The sequence below is a fragment of the Triticum dicoccoides genome, chromosome 2B (genome assembly GCF_002162155.2).
Source record: "Triticum dicoccoides isolate Atlit2015 ecotype Zavitan chromosome 2B, WEW_v2.0, whole genome shotgun sequence".
Taxonomy (NCBI): domain Eukaryota; kingdom Viridiplantae; phylum Streptophyta; class Magnoliopsida; order Poales; family Poaceae; genus Triticum; species Triticum dicoccoides.
In genome coordinates, this window is record NC_041383.1 from 4,706,599 (window position 1) to 4,718,161 (window position 11,563).

General features: G+C 41.2%; 1 protein-coding gene across 1 annotated transcript; it reads right to left on the reverse strand.

The window, feature by feature from the left end:
- Positions 1–392: 392 nt before the first annotated feature.
- Positions 393–7,004, reverse strand: LOC119366757 (tau-cadinol synthase-like). The gene is made up of 7 exons (XM_037632482.1): positions 6,905–7,004; positions 4,411–4,669; positions 3,963–4,335; positions 3,629–3,847; positions 3,387–3,522; positions 2,886–3,137; positions 393–923 (listed from the first exon to the last, which is right to left on the reverse strand). Exons 1-7 carry the CDS (start codon positions 6,971–6,973, stop codon positions 630–632), a joined length of 1,602 nt encoding a protein of 533 aa, XP_037488379.1. The 5' UTR covers positions 6,974–7,004; the 3' UTR covers positions 393–629.
- Positions 7,005–11,563: the final 4,559 nt, after the last annotated feature.

Genomic DNA, 11,563 nt, shown 5'->3' on the forward strand with positions numbered 1-11,563 from the left:
GGATGCCCCGTTGCAGGGTGGCGGCCACGCACGGGAGCGGGGGATTGAGCTGCGGGAGCGTTCAGGTAATTCAAATACAAAGTACATTAAGGCTGAAGTATAAATTCGTTACTCTAGGAAGCACAAGCATTTTATCATCCAAAATACAAATGATGTTCAAACGAAGTCCCTGGAAACCTATCAACATCGGATCTAGCTTCGAAGATATTGACACGGGGGTTATACGGTGAAAATAATTTTAAATTTGGAAGCTCAGTTTAAGAGATATTTTGATTTTGAATTTTGGATCTTGGCAGGAAAGCACGCACACATGACTTACCATTCTCCTGATCCGGTAAGAAAAACATACCAACACTCTATATTTTATGCCAAATGTCTCTAACAGAGACTGTTCGAAAAAAAATCACAGCTTCATTCTCTTCTTCTAGATCTTCCATTATTTCGAGAAAAAAAATACATCTGAGTTTGCAGCATGATCCGGACGAGAGTAACGGATCACCAAATCACACATATAATAAATCATTAACAAGGTTCCAAGCATTCATGCTGAAATACATACGAACGATCTAATTAAGCACTAGGCGGAAATACTTGAAAGGAAAAAACAACTAGCGTATGCATGCATGTAGCTAGATGGGTATGGGCTTGACAAAGAGGCTCTTGATAATGCCGTCAAGATGCGTGCTGAATGTGAAGGCATCTTTCCTATCACCATAGTACACCGGCAGGCTGAGAGTGAAGTTGACAACCCGTTGCACCACTGGGAAGAGCTCACTGCGATGCTCAAACCTAGCTTGGTTGGTGGTCTTCCATTCATCTTCTATCATCGAGTCGATTGCAGCAAAGGCGACCTTGTCTGTAACCTTATGCTCACTGATGTAGCAATCCACACAGTTGGCCACGTCCCCCCTATTGTTCCGGTGCTGCATGCATGCAAATAAATATTTAATTATTTTATGAAGTTGATGCGTTCTTCATAAACCAAATAAAAAAAGAAGTTGATGCTGGGTCTAACTTTTGTCGGCTAAATCTATGTTCAGACAATAGATATATGTATTCATTGTCTGTGGCAGAATATATAGAGTATATGTATGCTGCTAGATCTACTTCAGAGAGAATGTACTCTCCACTATGAGGTCTTTAAAACACATGTGGGCAAACTAATGAAATAAGCTTATATTGTATGCATATCACAAATATTATGTATAACCTTCATCTCAAATTTTCAAATTTTGCTATGCCAATTTTCAGTGGTCGTATTATTGTTGATAACAGTAAAACTGCCTCTGCAATTTGCTTGTCTATGGGTTCACTTCCCCATTGGTCTTTTGGTGTCTGATATTTTTTTCTTCCAATTGCCACAACATTACATCATTTCTTCTGGAATATCAATGCAAAAATCCATTAATTTACGTACTAATGCAGATGCTTTTATCTATGTTTTGGACCGATTATTCCATTAATTTACTAATATGTTTTTTGATAAAGTTATTCTAATTTGCAATTATTCTAACTTTGATATATATGGTTCACTTTAATCAAAGCTCAATCCTGCAGTGCATTGTGACAATAAGGGGAAGCCCCCAGTACTTAGTTTGAGCTCTGATCTTCCTTAGTATTATTGGACGGTTACGTGTAGAAATAATCATCCATATTTAAAAAATATTTCTGATGCCGTAACCTCACTAAAACGCATGCCCATACCTAGTCTATCTATTCATATACTAATTAGAGCTTCCTAAAAACAAAATGTTAATCTGATTGAATTAAACAATAATAACTAGCCCTCTTCCATTATTCCAAGTTGTATGGTCCAGATTGTTCATATTGCCTACAAAAGAAACTGCTCTTCCTTCATATATCGTTTCCCTATAGCTATTTTATCCTTTGTCGGTTACAAAAGAAGCATTGTTCTTGATCTTCCCCTTTTTTTTTCTGCAACACAAAGTTCGGCCTATTCTTCTCCGCGATATAAGTAACCGTGGTCTTGATGATATTTTGACTTTCATTTTCGTTTTTATGGTGTTATAATTCTAATCAAATTGGGAATCAATGTCTTCTGTCATAGCAAAGAATTATTTTTCAAAAGTGCTATGTACCTACTCTCTATGACCCCTTGATATTACTAATAAAAAATTGAGTGAAGATTAACTATAGTGAACTGAGATTCGTACCACTAAAATTGTATTCTTTTCTAACCTTGGTAAGCTTCCCAAGGTTTTTGTATTTGTGTCCCATTCCTTCACAATGTTGGGAACCATAGAGATATTTTTATTCATTTATTTTGGATATGGTATTCCTGATGTTTCTTCCCATGCCACTGCCTAAGCTGGCAGTTTATTCCATTTTTTGAGGGAAAACTCCAAATTTTTGGCATGGTTAGCTTGGGTCAGAATATTTTTGAAGATAGTTGAGTTGCTATTATATTCATCGCTAGATATTTTATTTTGGGCATAGTATTACGAGTTTTCTCTATAAAAGGTCTATTGTCATTTGGTGACCATGCTATATTTTTCAGAAATTATTGTGTTTCCAGTGCAGAGTGATAGATACTCTTATATAGCTAGTCCGTGTGAATGCACGGGTTCGGGGCTAGTAATTCTAACTTTGTAAACGTTGAGAGCATTCATAGAAAATAATAATCACATCAACATTTTAAATCTATATATTATCAGGACCATCACAAAATAGAATTCAGTTATTTGATGTTATAGGCGTAGCTATTGTTTTGATAAACTCGATCAAACTTTGCGACCTTCAACTTATGACATGTTCTCAAGCGAAGTGATTATGGTCATGATCTAATAAATACTTGAGTATGCTAGTAATAGTATGCCAGAGATTATAGTTACAGATAAAATATATGCCCATAAGTGTGTACGTACTTTAGATGAGCCAGCAAGGTCATTCATTAAGCGCCCAATCTTGGCGCACGCCATGATGACATCGGGGTATCCAAGTGCCCACTCGAGTGCTCCCTTGGGTGCTCCATCGCCCATGCAAACCATCGTATACACACATAGCGCGGTGACGCCCGTGGACATGGCAGCCAGATGCAGTTTATCTTTAAAGCTTGGCTTGTGGTTCTGGTGTAACCACTCAGCTTCTTGGAGATAAAATTTTGACTGTTGTTGGAACTGCGTGCATGGACATGAGTAACAGTACTGATTAACAAAGAAATATTTTAATTTTAATATTCAAAAGAAAACATTACATCGTACCACCTGATTTATAAAGTAGTGACATAGTTTTTAGACATATTTAGCTGTCAATTTGTGTGCATTTGAATAGATTGGTAGAAAAATAGTCTAAGGAATCATAAATTCTATAAAAAGGTAACATATGCCACTAATACAAAGATGTAATTAATATAGATAATTTTGTACCGTCTTCTTGATGTGATCAATCGGGTATCTACCATTAAGTGTCAACTCATCCTCGAACTCCCTAAAGCACATCAGAAGTTTATTATAGAACTTCTTCAAGTAGTCGGGCACAAGGGAAACAGCACTCTCATTCCATCTGCATGAAAAATTGGTTAGTTGAAACAAGAATTAACAAATTCGACTACCGTCGCAGGAATTAACCTTTGTTCTCCGGATACACAAAGCTATCAGTGAGAAAGAACCTCTGTATGGCTGCGTCTAGCTTCCGATACTCCACCAAGGTGGCACGAACGTCGTTGATGTCATCCAATAATGTGTGCACAAATGTGCACTTTGCAAAGATCATTCGTTCTAGAGAGTACTCTTCCTCATAGAAGACAGAGTAGCCCCAAAGGTAGCACTCCACCACACGATCCCGAGCAAAACTTAGCTCCACGTATGCTGACAGATCATTATACCACCTGAAAATCCATAAATAATTTTACATATTGATAAATAGTGTAGTATGTGCGTGTCTGTGCTTAGTAGTGTGGTATGTCAAAAAAGATGCTTGAGTGTGTGTGAGAGCACACATACTCTGAGATAGCTTTCAGCTCCTTCAAGTGGACACTCTGGAGGAGGTTAAATTCCAGCTTTGCAAGCTCTAGAAGAGTTGGATTGTACCCTACTTCTTTTTCGTATTCTGGCATGTATTGCAGTGCCTCCAACCTCCTGTAGGTCCTTGGCAGGGGTACATGCAAGGCACGCTTGACCTGCTCAGCTAAAGGGGAGACGAGGCTTGGTGCCAAAGATTCCAGATGATATTTCGTGAAAGAGATGGCCTCTTCGAGTAATGGCTCGCCATGGGTTAACACGTATGCTGCATTGTAGAAACATAAGAGTCCCTTTGGATCTTTTGTTATATCATGGTTAAACGTGCCATCTTCTCCTTTGAAAGTTTTGAACACATCTGCATGAAAAGTTAGTTCATTACGTAATTGAACACATGAAAAGGTGATCTATGTTTATATATGAATATGAATACCTGGAGATGCCCAAAGTCCATGTTCCCGAAGAAGGCGGAACCGAAGAGAAACATCATGGAGATTAGAGCTATTGAATTCACTTCGATGGATGTCAGTTAGTGCAGTAGCCGTCTGTTCTTCAAACAGGTGTTCTATTCCTAGGCGTTGGACAACATCCACCAGTGTCATTCTATCTAAATTGTTGGTGCAAGTCCTAAACAATAAGAGAACATCTTTCTTCAGTTTATCTGTTCTGGTCTTCATCCATTCCTGTGAGCTCTGCATACATGTAATGGTTACCAGCACACAAACTAGTCACTAATTTATACACTAGTAGTCATATTCCCTCGGTCCCAAATATAATCTGTAAATTTTTGTAAAGACGAACATTGATCAAATTTATAGAAAATACATCAGCATCTGGAGTCAAATATATTTTCATATGGTGTGTATTTAGATATAGTTAATGTTCTCTATTAAGTTGGTCAAATTTATGTGAATTTTGATTTTCGTGAAAACCAGTGTGCACTATATTATGGAATGGAAGAAGTACATGCAAATGTGAAAGTTAGAACAGAATACTCCTATAATTTATGACAAGTGACCCCATGAGACAATGCATGGACTAGCGGCCCCGAGAAAATGGAAGTAGCGCAAGAGCATGGTTAATAGTATAGTAAACAACCGGTTATATGAAGTTAACATGTCACATATAGTCAAGCAAATAATCAACACGTATAATAGCTAGTTTCTAAATAGTACTGCGTTATTAATGCATCACCTGCAGTACACTCTCATAATGTTTTTTGGAGTCCATGCTACAGCTGGCTGTTAATCTACCGTCCGCTTCCCTTCTGTCTCATCCAAGTCGACATGAATATAATTGTTTAATCCAACTGAATGTACCTTATTATACTTGCTCTAAGAGCAAGTACAATAAGGTGACATAATCTGACTATTTGGACTTAAATATTACTCCATTCGTCCCAAAATAAGTGTCTCAACTTCGTACTAACTTTAGTAAAGAGTTTTACTAAGGTTGAGACACTTAATCTGGGACGGAGGGGGTATATCTTTGTTTAGTTGGAGGAGAGAGAAGACAAGAGAGAAAAGGAATTGGTTGTAGATTATTAGCCAGCTGCAGTACAAGCCCAAAGACACTTTGTGAGATTGTAAGGTGGGCCAACTATAAATAAAGCAGTACATATTTTAAATTTTCTATTGTACATGTCATCTATTAGATTGGCTCTGTATAACATGACAACTCCTTATATCCGATTGTTGTCTGTATAATTAACATGCCCTATGACCTTCCGTAGTATAGGTATCATATGGAGCACGACAATAGTTTGGTGCTGCCCGGGATAGCTGCCACCCATCAAGGTACCGTATGATGTCATAATATTGAGATTTGCGCTTCAAAGTTAAGAGAGTGGAACCGTGGAAGAACTACAAGATAATGAACCCTAATTACATACAAGTGGTCTGCGCTTATGAACTAGCACATCAGAGATACGATTTTCAGGAATTCTCCTGACTGTAATGATATATGTACATTTTTGTCTTTAACAAGGTAAGTACTGTTTAAACGACGGGCCATTTGTGCCTGTGTGATTCTGTGAGTGCAGACGGGCGTTTTCACCGTACCAAAGTGCCGGATTTCACATATCCTTCTGAACCATGTTTGTGTTTATTCGTTGACCTCAGAGCAAATATAGCCTGGCAAAGAAGAACGGGCACAAGCTATTGGAGTTGATGCAATTTCATAGTGGCTAAAGCACTTCGCTGCTCACATACATTTAAGTCTTTGTAAAGATTACTATGAACCACATACAGATATCTATAAATGCATTTTAGAGTGTAGATTCACACATTTTATTCTGTATGTAGTCCGTAATATTTCTACAAGGTTGTCCAGACCTTGATAGATTGATTATTAGTTGGCTAATAATCAATCTATCAAGGTTGGCAAATCGGATCTTCAATGTCATGTCCCTGTCCCTGATAGTATTGGCACGATGCGGCAAACAGACAAATGAACAAATCATGTTTTACTATTTACTTCAACCTAATTAAAAAGGTCGCTGTCGATGGAGCTTCACAGATCTCTAGGAGGTAACGTGTGGTGGATGCCCATGGGACAACTATCCCCCGTGAAGAAATCAGAACTAAAGAGTGGATGCCTAGGGATCTATGTAGGTAGCTTTAAACATAGAAATGCTATTCACTCCGGCCGTAGGTCTAATACGTTTTTCAATGTTAACTGTTATCACGGGTCAGAAAAATAATATACAACATGCATGTTAGACGAAGTATATCATCGAATTCCTATGTGGCAAAAGATTGTAATGATATGATTTTTGTATGATACTCTCATATAGTAAAACAAATTAGCAATAATCGAAGGCAACCTCAAATAACATATTGGCCCTATATATTTGAACAGAGGAAGTTTGTATATGAGTGAGCACAATAAAAATTTACATATACTCAAGCTGAAGCAGGCATGCATACATTCAGTGGCTGTGGCTCGTATTTGCGGAAGAAGTCACTCCACACCGAGGGCTCGAAGACGGACGCCATGAGGAACGAAGGAATGTTTATGTGTCCTATGACTCCTATCTTGATGCCTTTACTAGTAAGCTCGCACTTATATATACACGCACAGACGAACACATAAAATAGCACGTGAGTAATTGATATACCAGCTAGCATATATAAGGGTCCTACAATATTTTGTCTTCTAGTGATAACTAGTACACGTAAGTAAGTCGGTAACAGGTACTCCTTCCGTCCCAAAATATAAGACGTTTTGAACACTTTCATAATTTAAAAAAATGTCTTACATTTTGGAACGAAGGCAGTACCGGATAATTACTACTTGCTTTGTTCCAAAATATATGATTATTTTTACACTATTGCGAGGGAGTACTCTAGATGTCTAATTTTGCCTTCGTTGCCCCTTACAACCTGTCGGTGTTATTGTTTTGTTTTGAGAAAGTCGATGATAAACTAACGGTCTCGATATTTTCAGTACGTATATCAGTCATGAGATCCATAATTAACGGAAATAAGAAAAATGTTTTTTTTTTGTTTCTCTCTCAGATCAATTAATCAACAGTGTCAAGCAGTGGTTACCCTCTCTTGAACTAGGCTTTCACCCCGTTTTATATATAAAGTAACAACAAAACAAAGTACACGACCGAGCGATACAGTATACTGGGGAGGAGCATTTACAAAGTAGATCACAAGATAACCATAAATCTAGAACAAGTCTAACACCTAGCAGACGGCCGACCAAAGATACCTTGGCTCCACGATAACACCCCCAAGAGGGAAACAACGTCAAGCATCGCCGTTGCCGAGTCCAACCAAACAAACTAGAGTTTTCACCCGGAGCCTTGGCACAGGGGAAGATCCATGACAACATTTTCAGCAAGCAAGCGACACCAACGGGTGCCGTCATCGCTAGCGCCAGAAACGTAAAGCTTTCGCTCAGTAACTCGCCTACACCACTTGAGGGTCCTGGTCGCCACCGCAACCAGGGTCAGCTCATCCACACTAGATTTGAGCACTGTAAGAACATACCAGAGTCTCCTGCTACTAGACGCCTTGTCGCGCGACATGACCGAGAGGTGAAGCTACCACGGACACTACCGGAAGGATAACCTGGAGCCCGCCATCAAGGACCACCATCTCGACATACATGCCTCTAGGCACCTCTAATCATCCACATCACCACCACCCAACCACGATACTAGATGCGAAAGGCACCTCTTTTCACCTCTAGCCCGACATCAGCCACCGGGCCTGGGTCAGCGCCTCCACCGTTGGAAGCACCCATAACCACATCCCAAGCCAGCCTAGGTGGGCTGGCGGGATACGACCCAGTGACTACCGACGGTCGCCGCCAAGCACGCTTGAACACCACTAAATCCATGATCTTCAGCGTCGATCCATCCGATGACACAACAACGCCCAGAGAGCAAACTCAGACCGACACCAGGAATAGGAAGCAAGCATGTGGACCATAACACGAAGGCAAGCCCAAGCGTAGACCAAGAAATTCGCCGACCCCCCTACATTAACACCAAAACGTGCGGACGCCACCCAAACCAACCCACAGACCCCAACTCGACCTTTCCGGAGATGGCAAGGGATAGGTAGCGCCAATGGCCAACTGTCGGACAATGCCACTGGGAGGAGCGAAGACTACCCCACCATATTTGACCATTCAGATCCAGACGGGGACGCCCAAGGCAGCCGAGAACTCCGGCTGCCAGGGCAACCACAACAGGCCACCCTTGCGCTCCTACGCGCCAAACGCTACCACCTCCAGCCTCAATTGAGCTCCACCGAACACTTGGCGAACCCGCCTCCACATGCTCGCAGCTAGGGAAGACAACCAGACGGAGTCATATGCACGCCACAACCCCCACGGGTGCGCATCCTGGCACCACCAACACCACCACCCCGTCGTCAACCACCATCAGAGGGCACAACCAAGGTCAACAATCCACTCCAACCATAGCTTGTGGCAATTGTCGTCACCGGACACGAACCAAAGCCGGAGCTAGCAGGAGGTCGGCAGACCCGCCACCACAAGGGGGTGCTGCAGCAGGGCGCGACCACAGGGCTAGCCACCCCCTGCAGCAAGTCGGAGCCCCACCACCAAAGAGTTCAAGGCTGATCAAATCCTCTCTGCGGTAGATCTGAGCTGCACCTAGGGCCGCCTTCACCGAGAGCAAGGCACACACGCCCACCCACATCAGCCACTTCAGGCCACCGCCTGCAGCCCGCACCCCGCCGCCAGCCTCCGCCCGACCCTGACGGCCCGTGACGCTTCGAACAGGCGAAGGAAGACACCCCGCCGCCTCCTAAAATGGTCGGGATTTTCCCGCTAGCATGCTGTGGCGGCGGCGAAGTGAAAGGGCTGAGAGGAAGGGCCGAGGTCTGGGTGCTAGGGTTTACCCCTTAGCGCTCGCAGGAGGATCGGGAGGGGGTGGGGTAGGCCCCAGTAGCGATTGCTTATAATCACTACTCACCAATTCCAAATACCAGTGCTGAGTACGGAGGTGTGCTAGAGCACGTTTGCATTGGCGAAACTGAAACATCTAGCATTAAAGCATATCAATTAAGGGGTAATTATTGTTGAGCACTGGTTGTCTTTTACGCTTATGATTTTTGTTGACCACAGTACAATACAGATAGATACGCTAATACAAACACACAAACACTAATCACTATGAATGCACACATGCACACCCTATCCCTATGAGCACCTCTGAGAGACGAGAATATCATTTTGAGATTGACGAAGTCATCACTAATGCCTTTGTAGTCGACGAGAACATCTGCTCTCACTGAATGCACATTGCATGTAGCCCTGCAATAAATAGAGACTAACCCTACTGGGCTGGAGATACCACTATCCTCCTAACCATACAACTACCGATTGGTTGGCCGGTTATTTTTTGTATTTGCACAAGTAACAAACATCTATGTTCCTGATATGGATAACTAATGCACGTCTTGGTCGCGTGACTACGGTACTCCCGACTATGAATGCTCTAAGTGGAGAGTAACATACTACTACTTGCTTTGGTAGTATGATCTGTATGATACAAAGTCCATAAAATGCATATAATATTATAGGTTAGTATTTTAGATGGCATTACTTCTTGTTTCGGATTATATATTGTAGTACAACATTTATTATGGTAAGATATCATGATATGATAGTTCTAGCATCTTCTCTTTCTGAATTAATACTATGACATGTCATATGTCCGATTGACATTCAATTGGGTTGCATGTTACCTATGATACCCCCACTATGGCGAGGGATCACACTGGCACACGCCTTGACAAACTTGATGTCATACATATAGACAATATATCTACAAGGGTATCAGAAGGCCCTTATGCCAATGCTTAATACAACATTTACATACGAACTAAATAGCTTATGAGACTACAGTGGAAGACTATAAATGGGTCATTGATAGGTTGGGATGGACTCCATTCCAAAGTGATCTGGTTGGCTACTATTCCTTAGTACGCTCTCGTCTGTTCATTTAGGCATAAGGAAGATTTTTTTCGAAAAGGAAGATAGCCCCCGGCCTCTACATCAGAATGATGCATGCAGCCATTTTATTTAACAAAAGTGCGAAAACAATGTCTTAGGTCCAGCACTGGCTCACAAAAGTAGCCTAGGCAAAGTAAAAAAGAAGTATAAAGTGCCACATCCGGCTAGAAAATCAGGCTACGATGACTAAACATCACGTCCTATTATTTGGCATAACGGAGATGAATCCGCTCTTCATATATGGCCACATCATGTCTTGTGTCATTGTGTGGGTGCCATTTATGCCACCAGCCACCCACACAATGACAATGTGGCCATATATGTGGGGCCAAAAGGTCAAATTTGCTGTCAAATCTGCTTAATCATCAACGGTGCTATGTATCATAACGTTGCTCTGTAGTGGTTGTTATGTGTAAATGATCAAATTAGGAGGTTTCCATAAACACCTAGTCCCAAATATATTGCTTCTTCGTTACTTTGTTGACTTGGTCTTTCACGCTGTTTTTTTTAAACTTGGTCTTTCACACTATAGGGGTGTGGGTGGGTGAAAACATTTCGAGTACCACTGCATTAAAGCTAAACCCTCTGGGAAATGTGCCTAAGCCTGACATGCTTATCTAGCACTACTCCCTCCATGTCGAAATAAAAGAAGTTCTAAGATTTTCCTAGGTGATTTTTTTAAAAGTTTGGCCAAGTATACAGAAAAACACACAAAGATCAACGATATCAAATATATATTATTGTAGCGTTCTTGGCCTAAAAACAATTTGATGGTACAAAGAAACTGTGTAAAATATCTACAACACTGTCAAATTTGCGATGTGTAATTTCAGGAAAGTCATGACGACCAAAGCTGGCACTATGATCTGCCAATAATAAATATTTGTCAGAAACTCAGAGAATCACGTCTTTACACTGCTATGTAGATTCATGTCCAATACTGGAAATTGCCACGGGATTATTTTGAGCACTGTCTGATGCATGTGTCATGTTCAGCGATCCAGATCTATAAGGCAGTTCATCTTAAAACAAAATAGGACCATCGTCCTACCTGTACAAAATAAGTCACGCAATTTCTGATGTGT

What these genes read in the sequence shown, in the direction of transcription:
- LOC119366757 (XM_037632482.1), bottom strand. Translation starts at nt 6,973, where the DNA reads ATGGCGTCCGTCTTCGAGCCCTCGGTGTGGAGTGACTTCTTCCGCAAA. An exon ending in CTAGACGCAGCCATACAGAG is followed by an intron (nt 3,523 to 3,628) that starts GTTCTTTCTCAC and finishes TTTTTCATGCAG; the next exon opens with ATGGAATGAGAGTGCTGTTT. An exon ending in TTGATCACATCAAGAAGACG is followed by an intron (nt 3,138 to 3,386) that starts GTACAAAATTAT and finishes CCATGCACGCAG; the next exon opens with TTCCAACAACAGTCAAAATT.